Source organism: Trachypithecus francoisi, unplaced genomic scaffold (genome assembly GCF_009764315.1).
Source record: "Trachypithecus francoisi isolate TF-2019V2 unplaced genomic scaffold, Tfra_2.0 Lachesis_group16, whole genome shotgun sequence".
Classification (NCBI taxonomy): Eukaryota; Metazoa; Chordata; class Mammalia; order Primates; family Cercopithecidae; genus Trachypithecus; species Trachypithecus francoisi.
The window spans coordinates 4,468,592-4,488,569 of record NW_022681461.1 but is presented as its reverse complement, the minus strand read 5'-3'; the positions used below and the strand labels follow the sequence as shown (position 1 = coordinate 4,488,569).

At 54.9% G+C, this 19,978-nt stretch overlaps 1 protein-coding gene across 18 annotated transcripts in view; it reads left to right on the top strand.

Annotated features, from left to right (window-relative positions):
* WNK2 (WNK lysine deficient protein kinase 2) overlaps window positions 1–19,978 on the top strand; it is a 141,928-nt gene that overhangs the window by 42,660 nt on the left and 79,290 nt on the right. For all 18 annotated transcript variants that reach the window (XR_004443333.1, XR_004443332.1, XR_004443330.1 and 15 more), the window contains exons 3-7: window positions 3,737–3,909; window positions 4,922–5,142; window positions 11,690–11,847; window positions 15,732–15,820; window positions 17,215–17,434. Coding sequence is in view for 10 of the 18 variants with exons in the window: in XM_033236720.1 (XP_033092611.1) it covers window positions 3,737–3,909; window positions 4,922–5,142; window positions 11,690–11,847; window positions 15,732–15,820; window positions 17,215–17,434 (861 nt within the window). In the remaining 8 variants the exon portion in view is untranslated. The remainder of the gene's footprint in view (window positions 1–3,736; window positions 3,910–4,921; window positions 5,143–11,689; window positions 11,848–15,731; window positions 15,821–17,214; window positions 17,435–19,978) is intronic.

The window sequence follows — 19,978 nt, the reverse complement described above, 5'->3', positions numbered from 1 at the left end:
AAACATTTCTTCCAGGAACTTGTTCCACCTAGACTGCATGGGACGTTAACTTTGAGCTCCTACATGTCTGAAAATGAGTCCGGACCGCCTGGCTTCGTGTCCATTTGGCAGGGTATAGAATTCCGAGTTAGCACGTTGAGGACACTGTCCCCGCCACCTGCACCCAGTGTCTCCTTTTAGAGTCACTGCCTATCTGGGCTGTCTTTTGTGGATAGGACTTGCTTGGGGTGCTGACATTTCACTAGAACAGCCTGGAGGTGGGCTGTTCATTTACTCTGACCTGGCCTTGGTGGGCCATTTTATTCTGAATCGTTCTCTTTCCAGCTCGGGGAAATGCTATTCTACCATCTGTTTATACTTCCTGATTCCTGTTCCTAGAACCCTTTGACATAGTTTGACTTCCAGGCAGTTCTTCCATGTCTCTTAGTGTTTCTCTTCTCTTTTCTTTCTTCTACTTCTCTCATTTGGTCTTTGGATTTTTTTCCTTTTTTTGTTTTTACATATGAAAAATTGAAGGGTAATTTGTATATAATGAAACACACAGAACTTAAGTGTGCAAGTTGAGCTCTAGACAAATGCACATAGAGGTGCAGCCCACGTGTGCTGTTATGATGTGGAACATTTCTCTCTCACCCCCGACCCCAAGATCTCTTGGCTCCCACTTCTACCCACCCCAGAGGCAACCATTATTCTCATGGCATCCCCCAGATATTAGTCTGTCTTTTCCAGGGTTTCACATGAAGATGGGGTCCTACCGGACATAGTCTTTTGTTTGGCTTCTTTTGTTCAGTGCAATGCTTTTGGCCTTCCCCTCTGCTGCTGAGAGGCAGGAGTGTGCTCCTTTTCACTGCTGAGCCATGACCCCATTTGGATGGGTGCAGCACGGTTCATTCACCTGGCCCCAAACGTTTTTGTGGTTTCCAGGTGGGGCTATGATGAATTATCCTGCTTCCAATATCAAGTCCATTTTTTATGGACTTATGTTTTCCTTCCTCCCAGATGGATCCCAGGAGGGGAGTGGCTGGACACAGAGCAGGTGTGAACCCTGCCAAGCCCTCCTCTGAGGGCTGCACCACCTGAACTCCTGGCAGCAGTGTGCCAGGTGGGGCTTGCTGTTCCCCAGCCTCCCCAGCAGCTGGAAGTATCCATCTTTTTTTTTTTTTTGAGATGGAGTCTCGCTCTGCCACCCAGGCTGGAGTGCAGTGGTGCGATCTTGGCTCACTACAAGCTCCGCCTCCCGGGTTCACGCATTCTCCTGCCTCAGCCGCCCGAGTAGCTAGGACTACAGGCACCCGCCACCATGCCCAGCTAATTTTTTGTATTTTTCGGAGAGGCGGGTTTCACTGTGTTAGCCAGGCTGGTCTCGATCTCCTGACCTCATGATCTGCCCGCCTCAGTCTCCCAAAGTGCTGGAATTACAGGTGTGAGCCACCGCGCCCGGCCATATCCGTCTTTTAATGTAGCTTGTCTGGTGGATGTGGGGTGTATCTCAATGTGGTCTTTGTTGGCATTTTCCCAGTAACTGATGATGCTCAGCCTCTTTCCGTGTGCTGTTGGCCATTTCTGTGTCTTTGGTGAAGTATCTGTTCACGTGTTTATTATTGAATTTCAGGAGTTCTCTATACATTCTGGATCTGAGCCCTTTGTCAGATATATGTATTGAGAATAATTTTTCCCAGTTTGTGACTTGACTTAAATAAATAACCATTTTTTTGGAGATGGGGTCCCGCTGTGTTACCCAGGCTGGTCTCGAGCTTCTGGGCTCCAGCCATCCTCTGCCTCAGCATCCCGGGTAGCTGGGACTCAGGCGTGAGCTACTGCACCTGGCTTAAAGAGTCGTTTTTGATGAGTAGAACATTGTTTGCATTTTATTGTCTGGATTAAACATGAACTTTTTTGTACGTAATATTTCATTGGATTATGGAATATCTTATTTCTAAAACACTGAGCTTCTTAGGAAGGGCAGTCCCCATCCCTGTGTTGTTAATTTGCAAGAGCTCTTTCTCGAGTGTTTCTTTCTCAATAGAAGCTTGATTTTACTTACTTGTGTCAACTTCTTGAGTCTTTATGGGAACATTAATTAGATGTTTTTGGGAGTTGCCGTTGGTCTCTGAATTCTTTGTTTTCTGGGTTGCCCCCATCATGACAGTGGCTTCTCTGGGTATTGCCTGGCCCTGTGGTGATAGTCACCGCAAAGTGCCATACTGGAATGAAGGGGCGCATGAGGGTTCTTGCTGTGGGGAGGGGTCTGGCGGGTTGATGGAGAAAGAAGGGTCTCATGGGCGCAGCTGCATTTGGGATGTAATTTTTTTTCCCAAGATGACCCTTGTCATGATCCTGCTGCCCACTTCTCCTCTCTGCTTTGGAGTCTGGCTTGCTTGATGTTCTTTGAACCTTTCTGGAAGGATCCAGGGGTCTTGGCTTGCCTTTACTTTCACTCTGATCTCTCCCCTCATCAGTCCAGATTTACTTGCTTTCTGTCTGTTTAGAATTCCCTGGAATTTTGCTGTTCTGTGTTCAGTTATGTTTCTAGTTTCCTTCTGAAAATACACGTTTCTTTTCTGACGTTCTCATGGGAATGGTGGAACGGAGGCAGGCATTGCTCATTGGGCTCACTGGACCAAGACAAGGAGTTGATCCCGGGGGCAGGACCTCGGGTGGAGGTGAGAAGGGCGTGGCATGTGTGCAGCAGGAGGAGAGTCCTTGACTGGGCCTTTGGACATGGCTGTCACCTCCTGAGGGGAAGTTGGAAGCACATGGAACCTTCGGGACCATGCGGGCTCCCTGGATTTATTCTGAGCCCTCTGTGGAGAGAATCTATTGAAGTATTTGGGGGAAGGGAAGGGCCAGGATCCAGGGGGATTGCAGTGAGGGATAAGGTGGGAGACAGGGTGGCGAGGGATAGGTGAGCTCAGGCGGGGTGATGGGAGTCAGAGGGGAGAGGCGGAGGTTGGGCAGGCGGCGGGCGGGTGGCCGGTGCTGGGGCATGTTTGAATGTGGTGCCCGGGGTTGATGGTCCCCTTGTGGGATGGTGGGTGGAGCGGGAGTGTGGGGCATGCACCTGACCAGGGTTCCTGGGTGATGGTGGTGGTGTTTGTTTGCTGTTTTCTATTGTAAACTTAGGTCAGTGATTGGTTCTGCTGGCTTGTGTGGACACAGTGGGCCAAGGGTCTGGGGAGGTCATCTGCTGTGTCCCTCCTGCACTGGAAGGCCTGGGCTGCCCTCTGGGCTGCTGGCTGGTCAGTTTGTCTCTGCTGGGGCTTTTCACTTCCCTCCATTCTCAGCTGTTGTCTCAGTCACCTGTCCACGTCTCCTCTGTTCTAATCTACTGGGCCCTGAGCACTTCCTCCTAGTTGTGTATACATTAGAAGTAAACTGATGGTTCATTCTTTTCACAGACACGCAGAATGTGAGTGATTGTGGAGGAGGCAAAGGCCTTAGAGGTGTATTTTTGGAAGAAGTGCTCAAGTGTGGCTGTGTGGATTTACGAGACCTTTGGCTTCCTAGGATGTCTTTTTGCTGAGGTTCCTTTGTGGGGGCTGTGTCCAGGGTTGTAGGGGCCTAGGAGTCAGCAGTTATGGTGCCAGTGTCTGCGTGCCCCTCTGTTGTAGCCGCTCAGCTGCCTGTGGGTACAGAAAGGTCTGGTCCTACTGCGTGGTGCCGCTGGGATGTGACGCCGCCGTGTCCCCTCCTGTGTCCCATCTCTTGCTCACTTAGCATGTCTCTTGCCCTCTAGGACCGGAAGCTCACCAAGCTGGAGCGGCAGCGGTTCAAGGAAGAGGCTGAGATGCTGAAAGGCCTGCAGCACCCAAACATCGTGCGTTTCTATGACTTCTGGGAGTCTAGCGCCAAGGGCAAGCGGTGCATTGTGCTCGTGACCGAGCTGATGACCTCAGGGACGCTGAAGACGTAAGCTCCGCTTCCGGACGGCTGGGGCGGGTCCTGGCATGGGTGCAGGGCCACCATAGCTGGGGGTGAGGTCTTGGGCTGCTGGGGCAGTCCTGGCTGGTGCCTGTGGGAGGCTGTCCCCTCTTTCCTCTCCTGTGTGGGATGCCAGGAAGTGCTTTACCTCCCAGGGAGATGGTTGATGTGTCTGTGGTGTCTGGGCCTTGTTCCTGGCTGGGGTTCTGTTTCTGCCTGGGAGCCAGCCCGGCACATACTCAGGCTCAGGACGCAGGCTGGGCAGGGTGCACAGTGTGGACTGTGGGATTCAGAGGACATGCAGGTGGTTAGTGAGGGTTGGGGAGTGGGGAGTGGGGTGGCCACGGCAGCATGCTGCTGCTCACTAAGGCCTCAGTCTGCACTGTGGGGATGGGGGCTCCCCGCCTGGTGCTGTATCCTGGGTCCATCTGAATCGTTGGGCCCTGCAGCCTTAGGCAGGGCTTCAGTGCCCCTCAGCCAGGCAGTTTTCCTCACAGGTGGATGTGCTGCAAGGGGAGAGCCCTTTTCTCAGCTTCACCCACCACCTCCTCCTAGGGCACAGCTCAGGGCAGGCCACACAGGTGGCCAGTGGCAGGAAGAGCCCCACCCAGCCCCTGTGGTTCTGACAGGCCCTGGGGTTTCATAACCCTCACCCCCGCACCTGAGCATCTGCTGGCTGGGGCTCTGTCCTGCCTTGGGCAACTCGTAAGTCAGCCTGGCACCGTCTCCCCGTGAGGTCAAGATGGAGCTTAGTATGAGCTTTAGCAGCCAGGTCCTTGGCATGAGGGGAGCAAGAGGGTCATGAGCCCACCCTGCTGCCTGCTCAGGGGCCTGGCTCTAGGGCAGAACTGTCGGGCCTTCCCATCTCCCCCTCACTACCTGTCATGGGTGTGCGCCGTGTGCACTGGAATGGACTTCCTGAGCAGTGCTAGGTGGGGGCTTTGCTAGGGGGCCGCTGCCGGCGAGCTGCTTGGTGAGCTGTGCCTGTGCACCCCTGCAGGTACCTGAAGCGGTTCAAGGTGATGAAGCCCAAGGTTCTCCGCAGCTGGTGCCGGCAGATCCTGAAGGGCCTGCTGTTCCTGCACACGAGGACGCCGCCCATCATCCACCGAGACCTGAAATGTGACAATATTTTTATCACCGGACCAACTGGGTCTGTGAAGATTGGCGACTTGGGCCTGGCCACTCTCAAAAGAGCGTCATTTGCCAAAAGTGTGATAGGTAAACCTGCTTCTCCTCCCCAGGCCCTGGGAGCCCATGAGAAGCCGGGCAGTGTTCAGGGCTGGCGAGCATCCAGTTTTGTTCAGACCTGGTGCAGGAGACCCAGTGGGAGGAGAGTCTGGGCACGGGAGCCTCAGGCCGGGGTGTCTGGGCTACGCCGCCAAGCCTTTGGTAGCTCAGCTGGAGGGCCTGCCCACTCGTTGGATTCCCAGGCCACTTGGGCTGGGACAGCTGACTTGGCTCCCTCCCTCCCCTGCTGCCCCCGCCTTGTCCGACTCTGGCCCCAGATGGTCTTTGTGTTTCCTCCCTGGCTGTGGCTTGGGTGCCAGCTCTGATTGTCTAGCAGGGGAGGTGGGCTGGGTACCGATGCTCGCGGTATGTGTGGGCGCTGTGGGCACTCGGGAGAGGGAAGCTGCCCTGACCACAGAGGAACTTGGGAGGTTTGTAACCAGTGATGCTGGAGCTGTCTCAGTGGGCAGGGAGGGGCCACCCAGGCTGTTAGGCCCAAGACAGTGAGAACTTGGAGTATCTGGGGAATCCACATACCTGCGGAGCGGGGCACAGAGCAGGCGTTGTGCACAGGGGAGCAGGGCGCTGAGTGAGTAATTCAGTTTGTTGGGCATTTCAGGCCTCGGTGCAGACGCCCCTCCTGTGAGAAGCCTTCCCAGCCTTCTTCTGGGCTGAGATGCCCTCGACCCTGCAAGGGGACAGCTTCTTTGCAGAGAGCAGGGGTCTGCATTGTGCCATGTGCCTGGTCCCAGGTGTGCTCCTGGCACAGTGGGTGTGAAGTGTCCACTGGTCCTGGGTGGGGGTCTCCATGGGCTTTGAAAAGATGCTTGGGTGGCCGTGGTGCAGCTGTTTCTGGGGTCAGGATGATGGGAGAGCTCCAACATGTGCAGGGCAAGCAGCATGGGTCAGGGCTCAGGAAGCCCAGAGGGGACCCGATCGGATTCGATTGGGAGAGGCTCCCCGATTTTAAGACCCAGTGTGCCCCTAATGTGAGGGCAGGACAGTGAGCAGTCGATCTTGGGGCTTTGTGAATTCTTAGTTCTGCTGCATGTTTGGGGACAGACTTGGCAGGTATGGGGAAAATGAGACTCCAGAGCTGCTTTGGTTTGGGAAGTGTCTTCAGAATGTGACATCTGGGGGAGGGTGGCTGCCTAGGGGTGGCCCTGTGAACACAAAGCCTCTGGCATTCTGGGGGAGCTGAGTGGTGGGGCGTAGGGGCTGACCCAGGGTTCAATTTCCCCATCTGTGAAATGGGTGTATGGGTGAAGGGCTCCACTCCCTCCTGGAGGGGCTGAGAGCAGGGGCCCAGGACCATGGAGAGCCCATTCCCCAGGGCTTTGCGCTCTGCACACTTTCTGGGCAGATTTTGCAGATTTGGCCTCGGAAGTGGTAGGAACCCAGGTCTCAAACCCCGGGCGTGGTCGGTGGCAGGAGGGAGGCTTGGGATCTCCCACTCAGGAGTCACACTCCTGGAGGAAGAAGCACAGCCCACTGGGAAGCGGCCGCCCTGGAGAGCCCCTCGGCTTCCCCCGGCTGGGTGGCTCTGTGCCCTCTTGGAAATGAGGTTTCGAGTTGCTGGATCAGGTTGAGATGAAGGCCAGGTGTTTCCAGCAGGCACACTGGGGAGACCTTGTGACCCGCATGGTTGCCCAGCTCTGTGGGCTGTCCCTCGTCACCCCAGCTTTTGCTCAGCTGGAGTCCAGGAAGCTTTGGTTAGAGAGGCTGCAACCAGGAGTGTCCTCAGCTGCTCAGGCTCCTAGAGAATGAGGCTCTGTTAATGTGACACCCCGGGGCTCTGGGCAGTAAGGCCAATCTTCAGCAAGGGGCCAGCAGCTGGCGGGGGTGGAAGTGGGGGACTGTGGCCAGATAGGGGGTTCTCCTTAGGCCCTATTACCTAGGTGTCCCCCAGCTCCTATGAATGGGAGCCCCCAGGTCTATTTATAGGAGGCCCCCAGGCCTGTTAGTAGGGCCCCCCCGGCCTGTGAATGGTGTTGGCTTTGGCAACCCACAAGTGCTGGCCCTGGTGGTAAAGGGGTCCAACCCTCCTGGGGTCTGTGTCCTTCTGGGATGCATGGTCCTGTTGGAAGGACAGCCTCAGGCCATAGGCCCCTGTCTCCTCAGGAGGAGGGCCCTCCCTGCTCACCAATGAATGCCCTTGGGGCAGTTGGTGCTATGGGCCCCTTTCAGCTGAGGCCCTCAAGGTCTCCTCTTGCAGATAGGAGAGGAGAGCAAGTAGGCATTTGGTTTGCACTTTACATGTGGCCTGTGCGAGGGACCAGGGTCAGCTGCCAGCTTCCTAGGGCTGCTCTGGGAGGGACCTGGATACATTGAGGGAGACAGGGTCCCTGTGCCCGATGTCATTCTCATTGTGAGGGCCCCGACCATGACCCCTGGGCCTAGCCATGTGAATGAGCAGGGTCTTGCGTGCCTCGGAGGTGCCCTGCCCACCTGGGAGGGCTTCCTGGAGGAGGTGATGATGGAACCAAATCCAGTGGTGAATGAACTGAGGAGGGGCCAACGTGAACCGAGGGTGGTTATTGTAGAAAGAGCCACCGGCTGCCCTGGATGATGGGAGGAGTTGGACTGTTGAGTGGCTGTGGCCCTTTATCCAGGCCCTCTTTGCAGCGTCTAAGAAGCACTCGGGGGGCTCCAGGCAGTGGAGCTGTTGCTGCCAGCAGGTGCTGCCTGCTCACCTGCCCCACTGAGAGCCAGGGAGGTGGGTTCTGCCTGTCTGGTGAGAGGAAGGATAAGGGCCGTCTGTGTTGGTTTGGTTTTAATAGAAATGGTGAAGACAGTTAGGGCTAAGGAATCTTTTGATTTCCCTAAAGAAAGTCATTTGTCTTCCGTTACAGATCTGGAAACAAGCAAACCCTAATGCAGGGTGGTTTTCAGGGGATACAAGGTGATTTTGGCATGAGGCTGGAGTGGGTCCCTCCCTCTTATCTGGCCAGAAGCAGGGACCCCACCCTCCAGGAACCGAGACTGCCTAGTAACCACAGAGGGCTGAGCCATAGCCGCTTCTCCTTAAAAAGAAGGGCCATTCCGCCAGAGCCCGTATCTGCCTGCTGCAGGAGGGGTCTGGGGAGGGGGCTCTGTGGGGCCCACACTGCCAGTCGGCACAGGCAGGCTCTGCCCCGGCTGAGGGAGACGGAGCCCTGACATCCTGACTTTTGCACAGTTGTTTGCAGGGACTTCAGGTGCAGATGAATGTACAGAGGGGGCTGCGGGCAGGGGTGCCCCATTGGGTGGCTCTGCAGCTGATGGCTGTCCACGGAGTGGGGGGCAGTGGGTGAGACTGTCCACTGGACACACACACACACACCCATTTTTAGAATTCAGATTTAAGTGACTGCAGTTTGAGGGAAAGATAAAAAGAGTCTGAGTGCATCAGTGTCTGAGCACCAGCGTCCGAGCATGTGCAAGAGTGGGCTTCATGAGGGGGTCCCTGTGCCCCCACTCAGAGCTGCCCCTATACCTGTGACCCACCCCTCAGAGCCAGGTTGTCTGGGGCCTTGGAGTAGTTCCTACAGAGCAGCATCCTTGGTTCCTGAGGGTCTCAGAAGAGCTGGAGCCCAGGGACACTGTCACCTCTGTCAGACCCCCAGTGCTGTGCTGGCAGCCAGGCCACTGGGGTCCTTGCAGGTGCCAGAGAGTGGCTGGCTCAGCTCCTGGCTTCCTGCGCAGCAGCCCTGGGGTTGGGGCTCCCTTTAAGCTCTTTCCTGCATACAGATATGGCTGGGCTGAGGGCCTAGGATGTGGCTGTGGGGCTCCCCGTCATACCCTCCTAGCAGGAAGGAGCTTTGTAGAAGTCCTTCTCTGCAGTCACAGGGCTGGGGTATGGGTGTCATTGTGGACAACCGAGGTGCCTCTGGAGAGTGAGTGCTTCCCACCTGTGGCTTGGGGCTTTCCCCTGAGTCAGCCGTCACGTCTCCCTGTGTGCCCGCTGCCATTAGGAGGGCCTCCTTGGTGGCTGTGGCGGGTCCAGGCCCATGCAACAGACAGTGAATCCCTTCAGGTGGCTGCTAGGGGACCCCCCTGGACACATCAAGAGAGTGGGAGAGGACAGGGAGCAGGTGTTCACATTGTGGTCAGGCCAGGCTCCCAGCCACAGCTCAGGCCACTTCTCCTGTGGCCTCCCGTCTGGGGCTTTTGTGGCATTTTTGCTTCCTGCTCCAACAGGGCAGCTATTTAGTGAGAAGCTTAGGAAAGGAAAGAAACTTAAAAATATTAACTTAAAAATTATCAGTACAGGGCCTGGCACAGTAGCTCATGCCTGTAATCCTAGCACTTTAAGAGACTGAAGCAGGAGAATTGCTTAAGCTTAGGAGTTGGAGGCTAGCCTAGGCAACGTAGTGAGACCCCTGTCTCTACAAAAAAAAAAAAAAAAAAAAAGAGAAAGAAAGAAAGGGGAAGGAAGGAAAAAGAGAGGGAAAGACAAAAAAAGAAAGAAAAATAAGATAAAGAAAGAAATTAGCCCAGCGTGGTGAATACCTGTGGTCCCAGCTACTTGGGAGGCTGAGGTGGGACGATTGCTTGAGACTAGGAGGTCAAGGTTGCAGTGAGCTGTGTTCATGCCACTGCACTCAAGCCTGGGCAACAGAGCACGATCCTGTCTCAAAAAAAAAAAAAAATTGCTAGTGCAGCAAATTTTCAGTATAATCATGTGGTTAAAAAACCCAAAAGGATAAAGGTTCCCAGCACCGGGTCCCTCCACGCAGCCTCTGTTGTTTCTCATGGTTTCCTCCAGAGTTCTGTGTGCATAGACTGAAATCTAAACGACATTCTGGTCCCAATTTTTATCCAAAATGTTAACTTTAAAAAAGAGTGGCCAGGCACGGTGGCTCACACCTATAATCCCAGCACTTTGGAAGGCCAAGGCAGGCGGATCGTTCGATGTCGGGAGTGTGAGAATAGCCTGCCCAACGTGGTAAAACCCCATCTCTACTAAAAATACAAAAAAATTAACTGGGCATGGTGGTGGACGCCTGTAGTCCCAGCTACTGGGAGGCTGAAGCAGGAGAATTGCTTGAACCTGGTGGGTAGAGGTTGCAGTGAGCCAAGATCGCGCCATTCCACTCCAGCCTGGGGGACAGAGCGAGATTCCGTCTCAAAAAAAAAAAAAAAAAAGTAACACATTTTAAATTGAAATGACGGGTAAACAAAAAACATGTGCTTTTAAAACGCACTAATTAGTTAGCATGAGCTTTTAAAAAGAAACTAGAACATTTTGAAGACCTTCCCAAGTCAACAAATACCCAGACGTTAAAAACATCCATACTGAAGTCTCTAGTCGCCTTTCTTTGCATTCAGTGTGACAGACACGCACCCGGACTTGTGTTAATAAAAAGGCCTTTCCAGTTGCTGTGTTGTGAAAGCAAAAGCTTATTATAGAGAATAGAGAAACCCCAGACCAATATAAGTAAAAGAGAAATCAGCCCTCGCCCCCCACAGACGTCATCTTGCCCTGGGAGTTTGGTGTTGCATAGGTGAGGCCAGCCAGCACGTCTAACCTCATGCTCATTTTGCTCAGCCTATCATAACTTTGCCACGTCCTTAAAAATTCAGTCAAGACACTGTTTTTGCATCTCTTGTGTTTAAGAGCCACGTGCAGTTCCCTTCTTAGCAACTCTGTGGTTCTGTCAGGTGGGTACCATTTTCTTTCTTTTTTTTTTTTTTGAGACGGAGTCTTGCTCTCCCACACAGGCTGGAGTGCAGTGGCCGGATCTCAGCTCACTGCAAGCTCCGCCTCCCGGGTTTACGCCATTCTCCTGCCTCAGCCTCCCGAGTAGCTGGGACTACAGGCGCCCACCACTTCGCCCGGCTAGTTTTTTGTATTTTTTAGTAGAGACGGGGTTTCACCGTGTTAGCCAGGATGGTCTCGATCTCCTGACCTCGTGATCCGCCCGTCTCGGCCTCCCAAAGTGCTGGGATTACAGGCTTGAGCCACCGCGCCCGGCCATGGGTACCATTTTCTACCCCACCCCCATTTGGGGCGCTGTCTTCGGTGATGCTGATTGTTGTACGTGCTGCGTGATACTATTGTGGGGGTGGGCTGAGTGTACCCAGCCTTTCCCCATCTTGGGACATTTAGGGGTTTTGCGGCTTTAGGTAGCTCTGTAGTAACCCAAGTTCTTTCTGCTCCAGGGTGTCTGAACGTGGCTGCGACTGAGCCTGTGGCAGGGTCACAGCGTCCACAGGCGAGGGCGTGCTCAGGGTTTTGCCTCCTTCCAGGATCAGACCCCGTCCCCTGGGAAGTCGTAGTCTCCCAGCTTATGAGCAGGGGATGGCTCTGTCACCTGATTTCTGACTCTGGACTCCTGTGGTTCCAGGTGGAACTTTTGGAATCCCTCCATCTATAAAGCACACCTGTGTCCCAAGTGAGGGACAGGGCTGGCCCTGGGGTCCAGGTGTTCTGAGTGTGCCATGGGATGTGGAGGGGACATGGGGCTCTGGGCAGCCAAAGCTCCCGGGACACTGGCTCCAGCTCTTCCTGGGCCTGTGGCCAGCTGACCACTGCGTCTGTTGCTCCCGGGCGCAGGTACTCCCGAGTTCATGGCGCCCGAGATGTACGAGGAGCACTACGATGAGTCCGTGGACGTCTATGCCTTTGGGATGTGCATGCTGGAGATGGCCACCTCGGAGTACCCCTACTCGGAGTGCCAGAACGCGGCCCAGATCTACCGCAAGGTCACCTGTGTGAGTCCACCTGGCCCCTTGGTTAATTAATAAGGACACGGAGGCCTCGGGCCGTGCCCTGGGCTGGGCTCCATGTGCCTCTGTGAAGCCCCCCTGGCAGCTGTGTAAGGAAGGAGATTAGCCATTTTACAGAGGGGAAACTGAGGCTTAGTAGGGGGTTGGTTACTCAAGGTCTCCTACCTGAAGTGATGGTGGTGCATGGGGCGCTGTGGGCAGTGCTGAGCCATGGAGGCTGTTGCTCTCACAGCAGGGAGGTGGGGAGATTGAGGCGTGCCCAGGCCACCCATCCCCAGCGCTCACAATCTGGACTGCCCGTGGCTGCCTGCTTTCCTATCTTATTTTGAAACAATGGTTTGATTCTTTTTCAGCTAAACCAGTCACCCCTACACCAAGTGTGTCTCTAGGCAGTCGTCAGCACCGGGCAGCTGGGAACATTAATCCCTGTTTTGCTGTCGCTGTGATTTTTTTTCTTTAATCGGACGGCTTCAGCTGCATAAACAGATCTGTCTTGTCCTCCCTCTGTGGTGGCCCCACTGGGTGGAGGGAATGCAAACAGAACATCTGGAAATGGAATGGCCAGGCCGAGGCTTTCTGTGCCTGTTTTCTGCACCGTGCGTCTTGTCGTAAAGCCCAGGGGCCTGCAGAGCTGTTCCTGACACGTGGTGTCCACACTGAGGGCCCAGGCTGCCCTGCTCCCTGCAGTCCCTGCTGTCTCCACGTGCCGCCTGACTGGATGGGGCCGCGCTGCCCCTCAGTGCTGCTCTGCGGCACCGTGGCTGCTGCTGCAGGTGCACCAGGGGCTGTGGTCCTCAGCAGCTGCGCAGCCTCACCCTGACCCATCCCTCCATCCTGAGCCCTCCTTGCAGATTACTTGCATTTCTGTCCCTTGGTTGTTGTAAATCATCAGTCACTTGGTTGTTCTGATCAGGCCCCTCCTGTGTGCCCTTGAGAAAGTGGGAGGGCAGACAGAGTTCTTGACTCACTTGTGGGCCTGGGTCAGAAACTTCACAGACAGGTGCACAGTTTTCCGTGGGTGCTGGAAGGAGTAGGGACCTGCGGGCTGTGTGCAGCGACCCTCCAGGGAGGCAGGGATGGTCTGCAGCAGGAGGAAGTGGGGCGCTCCAGAGATCAAGAGCTCCATTTGCCAGGACTTGGGGTGCTGGTGTGGGATGGGAGAGCCACTGGGTTCACTGTGGAGGGTGGATGGTGGTCTGTCCCGAAGCCATCCCAAGGGGCTGGTGGTGCTCCTTGACCCTGGGGGTGTACACTACTGGACAGAGCCCTTAGGTTCTTCACTCCTGTGTTTGCCCCAGGCTGGGGCCTCCAGCAGCCTGGGCAGGTGGTCGTGCCCCCACCGTCCTCCCTGACCTTGGGAAAATTTATGTTTTATATTCTGTATATTAAGAGTCAGGTGAAGCTTTTGAAGGCTGAATCATGTTGAAGGAAGAAGAATGTAATAGTTGGTACCCTCCACTGTGTTTAAAATTTTTAAAAATTAGTCGCTCATACACCGTCTCACTCCACTTCCAACACAAAACAACCTAGCAGATTGCAAGCGGCACCTGGCCCTGCCCTGCTGCTTCTGAGGTTTGAGTCCAGTTGCAGGGCTTGCCCTCTGCTCCCTTCATGCGCAGCCATCGGCTGGGCGAGGAGCCACCATCCCTCAGGCTGTCACCTGCACCCCCCTGCAACAAAGCCGCATGGCCTGGCCCTTGGCCAGCAGCAGTGACCACAAATACTGCTTCTGCACACTCAAGGAGGAGGTGTAGGGAGGAAGCCCAGGCGTGGTTAGAAAGGCCTGGCTCTGTGGGAGGCGTCCCATCTTCCGCATCATGGCGCTGCCTCTGCCAGCCTCCTGGCACAGGGGCCCTCATGGCCCTACTTGGGAGGCTCGGTGAAGCTCTGATCAACACCTTTCCAGAGACTGACTGCTGCATTTGAGGTATTAACCCCAGTATCAAATTCTGCAGCTTAGGTGGAGGTGTGCAGTCTGTTGTGGCCAGGGTGATGGTGGCTTTGACAGACGTAGGGTGACCCAAAAGGTTCTAAATGGTAGGAGACCAGGCTCCTGGCTTCAAGCAGGGCTCGTGGCTCCGCACAAATGAGGATGAGGAAGGTCCTGGGGCAGCTGTGCTGGCTCTGCCTTGCAGGGAGTTACCTCTGTCCCGGTGCTGAGGTCTGGGCCAGTGGCAAGGATAGGAGAACGTTTGGATGACCTGGTTTTGATGTGATGACAGCTCAGGAAGGGCAGGAGAATGAGACGCTCTTGTTCCTTCCACGAATGTGTTTATGCTTGGTCAGTGCTGGGGGGACAGGGTACGAGGGACTGGGGAGCCGTGTCAGGAGGCCAAGTGCTGCAACGACGGCTGAGCAGCAGAGGGGACATCAGAGCCGGCTCAGTGCTGATTCCAGTATGGGTGGTGCAGCCTGGGGAGGGGCCCAGAATTCTATAGGAGCAGTGTTGCTGCCTCCGCCGGACCTCATGGCCTTCCAAGGGGAGACCTTGGAAGGAAACTGCAGTGGTTTCACAGAATTCTCCAATTTATTCCCTGCTCTGCTTTATCTTGCTTCATCTATGGGCATAGAGTTTCCATCAAAGTTGTGAAGTTTTCAGCCGTTATGTCTTTATGTCCCCTTACCCTTTTTGGGATTCCAGTTTTATGGATGTCCTGTGCCTATGTGACCTTGGTAGCATTCCAGATTCTGAAATGAACGGAATAGAGCCTCATTGACCATCTTTCTCTGCTGCAGCACATCTTCAGGTTCACTCGTCTTTTTCTGCAGTGTGTAATCTGCTGTCAATCTGCTGCGGTGAAGTGTTCAATTCAGATGTACTTTTCATCTTGAGTTCTATTTGGTTCTGTTTTTATCTCTCATTTTTATATGTTCATTTTCCTTTACTACTTGTATGTATCTGTAAAGAGTTTGCACCTCCCCGTTGCAGCCCCTCTGATTTGTAGGTCTCTTTCTGTTGGCTGGCTTTTCCGCAGGCTCCTGGCTCACGTTTTCTTGCATCTCAGCATTTCTAGTAATTTTTTTTTTTATTATTATTATTTTTTGAGATGGAGTCTCGCTCTGTCACCCGGGCTGGAGTGCAGTGGCCGGATCTCAGCTCACTGCAAGCTCCGCCTCCCGGGTTCACGCCATTCTCCTGCCTCAGCCTCCGGAGTAGCTGGGACTACAGGCACCCGCCACCTCGCCCGGCTAGTTTTTTGTATTTTTAGTAGAGACGGGGTTTCACCGTGTTAGCCAGGATGGTCTCAATCTCCTGACCTCGTGATCCGTCCGTCTCGGCCTCCCAAAGTGCTGGGATTACAGGCTCTAGTAATTTTTGATTGGATGCTGTACATTGTACACATCCTGACCTGTGTGAACTCTGCAAACTGCCCTGCTTCCAGCTGCCTGTGGTTCTTTGCCCGGCCCTATGGCGTTGACTGTGCACATGTGGTTTTGTGTTCTGGTCCTCCGCAAAGGCTGGAGGGGACCCAGGTGCAGATACTTCGGGCTCTTTTTTTTTTTTTTTGCTGTATGCGCTCTTCTTTCTGGAATTCTGCCTGTGGCCTCCTCAGCCTCCCTGAACTCAGCTCTATCCCTCAACTCAGGGGGACCACAGGGCTCTGCTGGGTTATGGTGCCTTGTTTGGGAGTTGCTCTGGGCAGTGAGCTGGGGCCATGGGGGATTGTGTCCCTTTCTCCCAGAGCGTGCATTTGGCGCCGCCCTGTCATCTGTTTCGCATATTTTGCCCAGTTTTCTAGTAGTTTGTGCAGGTTAAGTCCAATGCCCATGTCCTGCTGTAACTGGAAGTAGGAGCTCCTCCCACTGTGGCGGAGACCTCACCTTCAGGTGGCCGGTCGGGTCAGGTAACTCTGCTCTCTCCCTGTCAGGGTATCAAGCCGGCCAGCTTTGAGAAAGTGCACGATCCCGAAATCAAGGAGATTATTGGGGAGTGTATCTGCAAAAACAAGGAGGAAAGGTGAGTTCCCCCAAAGGGTTGGGTTCTGGGGTCCATCTCCGGCTGAACTCATTCCAGCTGGCATTGAGAACTGTGTTCTTGATGAGAAGACTTCAGGACAGACAGGCTCAGGCCAGGGTGTCTGGGGCATGTCAGCAGGGGCTGGTGGGCACGTCGGCCCTGAGTGCGTGTGGGCGATGCCAGGCCAGGAGTCCAGGCCTCACGTCCTTGTCGGTCATCTGGGAACCCGCTCCTTGGCTTTGGGGACAGTCCTGTCCTTGGCTGGCTGCTCCTCCAGGACCCAGCCTGTAGTGTCTGAGCGCCTGGGGCTTCCCCAGCCCCTGTGCTCCTCTCTGCATGACTCCCATGCCAGGGGCTCTAGGCGCGGGCCTCCCTTTGGATCCCTGACGTGTGTTTCATGGACCTGGTTGGTTGACCCTTCTCAAAAACAGCAGGCCTGGAACCGCTCCACAAAGCCGGCTCCCCACCTCCAAGCAGGGTCTGTCCTTCCCAGCCAGTCAGGCGGAAGACTGGGGGTGCTTCCGCAGCCTTCCCTCCCCCTCACACTGGAGTACACCCACCATCTGATGTGACACCCCTCAGCAGTAAGCAGAGATGGATTGTGGATACTCGGAACCACACAGGTGACTCTGGAGCACACACAGAGGAAGCCAGGCCCCGGAGTGCGTGCTGTGTGGTTCCATTCCCAGGGTAAAGGGGGTTAGGTTAGTGGTTAGGGAGGCTTCTTTGGGTGGCCAAGCCCTGCAGAGCCCGGAAGTGGTCACAATGGCAACACCCTATGGTTCACCCTCCTGGATCCCTGCATAGAGCCTTCGAGGCTGGGTCTGGCTGGGGCCCCCCGGTTCTGCAGGTCCTCTCCTGCAGCTCGCCCTCTGCCCTGCTCTCTGTCAGCTGGCCAGCATCCTGAAGGAAGCCCCCTTGAAAAGGTCACTGCTTCATAGCACTGGGCACAGGGAGCTCAGAGTGTGGGGACTCTGCCTCTGTGTCCATTTTAGACCTACCCAGGACTAACACTGAAATGTTTCAGTTGTCTTCTGGCAATCGAAAACTGGCTAGAACATCCACAGGGGCTGTACTGTATTTGCATAATGGGAGGCCTCATGTTTTTCCAAATCCTCTTTTGTATCATTGAATCTTTTATGCGCATGTTTTGTTTGTTTGTTTGTTTTTATTAATAATGACGGGGAATAAAGGAAGTCTTAAAACACTATGTGTTAATAGTAAGACCAGATTCACTGAAATCTTTCCTTCACTCCTGGGAGTGCTGAGACGTGAGGCCTGGCCTCAGGCACCTGCAGGTGTGCCTGTCCTTGCCTTGGTGTGCGTGGCCACAGGAGCCTGGGCATGGAGGTCCTGGCACCCGTGCCCCTGCCTGTCAGCTGTTCTCCCTCCAGGTACGAGATCAAGGACCTGCTGAGCCACGCCTTCTTCGCAGAGGACACGGGCGTGAGGGTGGAGCTCGCAGAGGAGGACCATGGCAGGAAGTCCACCATTGCCCTGAGGCTCTGGGTGGAAGACCCCAAGAAACTGAAGGGAAAGCCCAAGGATAATGGGGCCATAGAGTTCACCTTCGATCTGGAGAAGGAGACGCCGGATGAGGTGGCCCAAGAGATGGTAAGCGGGACTCAGATGGGGTGTGGTGGGTGCAGGTGTTCGCAGCTCATGGCTTCCAAGGATGAGAACAAAAGTGGGCTGAGGGGACTTGCTCCGGAGGGGACTGTGAGGCCAGCAGGTGTGGCGGTGCCGTCCAGGCAGGTGTGGGCAGCTGAGGTCTCACAGCCCGGTCACATCTGCCTGGGGTCTGCACAGGGGTGGCCTAAGTGGGAATCCCCTCAAGGGCACAGCACCCAGAGGATTAGCAGCTCCGAGCCAGTGCAGTGCAGGAATTCAGGGTGGGTGTGCAGAGAGCAACCCAGGACCTCTGACTTGTCAGAAAGGCCTTGCTTGCTTTGCTGGACTCTTGCTGACTTTGTGCCAACATGGTGGCTTTGCGTTTGGGATCTTTGCCTTTCCTTTTGTTTGGGGCACTGTTGTGTTGGGTTTCTGGGATCTGGGACTTTTCTTCCTAGAAGGGCGGGTGGGGGGGTACCTTTCCGCCTCTTCTCTTCCTCCTTCTCCTCCCATCATCTTCAGCTCTGTGGATGAGGAGTGGGTTGGGCTGGGCAGCAGAAGTGCCCCTTTGTGCTAGGGCGTCATCTGGGCCTCAGTGGAGGGGCACTGAGCCGGCTGGAATGAGAGGCAGAAGAGACAGAGCCACAGGCACAGGCAGAAAGGAGTGGGAGTGGGAGGAGAGGCCATGCTGGCGATGCCAGGGGGTCAGTGATGGAGTGGGACTTGTGTGGGATGTGGGGACAGGCACAGCAGGTGGGATGGATCTAGATTATTCTGACTTGATTCTCAGGTCTCTGCCATCTAGTAAAATCACCACTGCCCACATGTGCTATTAAAATATAAATTAATTAAAATTTAAAATCTACTTTCTCAGTCCCACTGGCCACATTTCAAGTGCTCAGTACCCAGTGTGGTTAGTGGTTCTTGTCTTGAGCAATGCAGGACGTTTCTGGCCTGGAATGTTCTGTGGGGCACTGCTGCCCTGGGCCGGGGGCTGTTAGAAGTTCTTGGACAAGCGGGCATTGGTCACATCCCTGCAGATAGAGCATGTTTGCTGAGCATTGGGCAGTGGATGCCAGAGAGGGACAGTGGTGGGAGCCTGGCCTGGGAGGGCCCCAGGGCCAACACTGCCTCCTGAGAACCCTCATGCAGGGCCTAGAGACAGACAGAGACGTCTTTGTTTTTGGTTACAAAACATGAACAAATGTTGACATTAAGTCAGACAACTTGATACGAAGGACAGGAATGTCTGCACCGGAACAGGTGAAAACAAAGTCACAAAGGGGAAGACCAGTGGGAACGAGAGACTGGGAAGAAGGCAGTTAGTATTGCAGGGTAAGAAAGTTGTGCATTTTCAGTGAACACCCGAGCAGAAAGAAATCCAGTGTGCTCATGGCGGAGAGCCCTCGGCTCATGTGTCCTGACCACAAAGGTGCTCGCCCTTTTTTCTGTCTTTTAAATAAGCTTTTCCCTGAATATGTGACGTCTGTTGAAAATGTCCGTCAGTCACCAGTTCCAGGCTGATGATTCTTCCCAAGCTTCACTTCTTCAGGCCGGGCTGGGTCTCAGTAAGGGGAAGTGGATCAGACCTGGAAGGGGGTTGCACAGAGGTGGGAGGGGCGGCTGCTCTGGAAGGTTCCTGCGAAGGTCTCACTCGGGTGCAGAAACTGAGGCTTGGCGGTGCCATGAAGGTGCGCGGGCCCTCAGAGCCAGGAACGCTGGGGTGCAGTGAGCTGTGTGTTTGTCACAGACAATGCTCCTCCTGGCAGCTCCTTGTCCATGGGGGTCCTGGTGTGAGGTGCATGAGGGGTTCAGTGGGCCACATGGCATAGGCTACGCCGTGAGGTCAGTGCAGGGAGCAGCGGTCTCTCGGCTGGACTTCCTGCAGCCGTGACCCCCGAGGAAGGAAGCCGGTGGAACGGGGCTGCTCCTGGGGCTGAGGGCTTTGGGCTGCATGAGCTAAGGTCCTGCTGGGGTCTTGGCACGCTTCCTACTGCTCCAGCCTCTCCACAGCTATAGGATGAGGTGCTTCGGGTGTGGACCTGAGAGCAGGGCCTCAGCACCGGGGACTTGGATTGGAGGAGATGCCTCCTCAGGCTGCCAGTGCCTCAGCCAGGGCTCTGCCTTCCCCTGCACAGTGGCCCGTGTCCTGGGCTGTGATAGCACAGTGAGGATGACTACAGCGTCCCACTGTGGGGTGACGCCCAGGCTGGCTTCTCTGTGGGGCTCCTGCAAGCTGGCTGCACCATCACCCCAGATGCTGCAAAGTGGCCACCTGTGTCCCCACCTGGCCCACTCTCATCAGGCTTGTCTGTGGTCACATCCCTGACCCAGACACAGAAGCCTCTGCTATGAGCAGATCTAATGGGGTTGATGAGCTCTGTGCTTCCTGAAGGATCTTTCATGGCTCTCCATGACTGTGTGGTGCACAGAGGTACATTTTCAAATTGAATTGCTACAAGTTTGCTGTGAATTACTTTCGGATAATTACCAGCACATCTATCCTGTGACTTCAGGTGCACCATTTCTCTGCTGATGTAATACAGC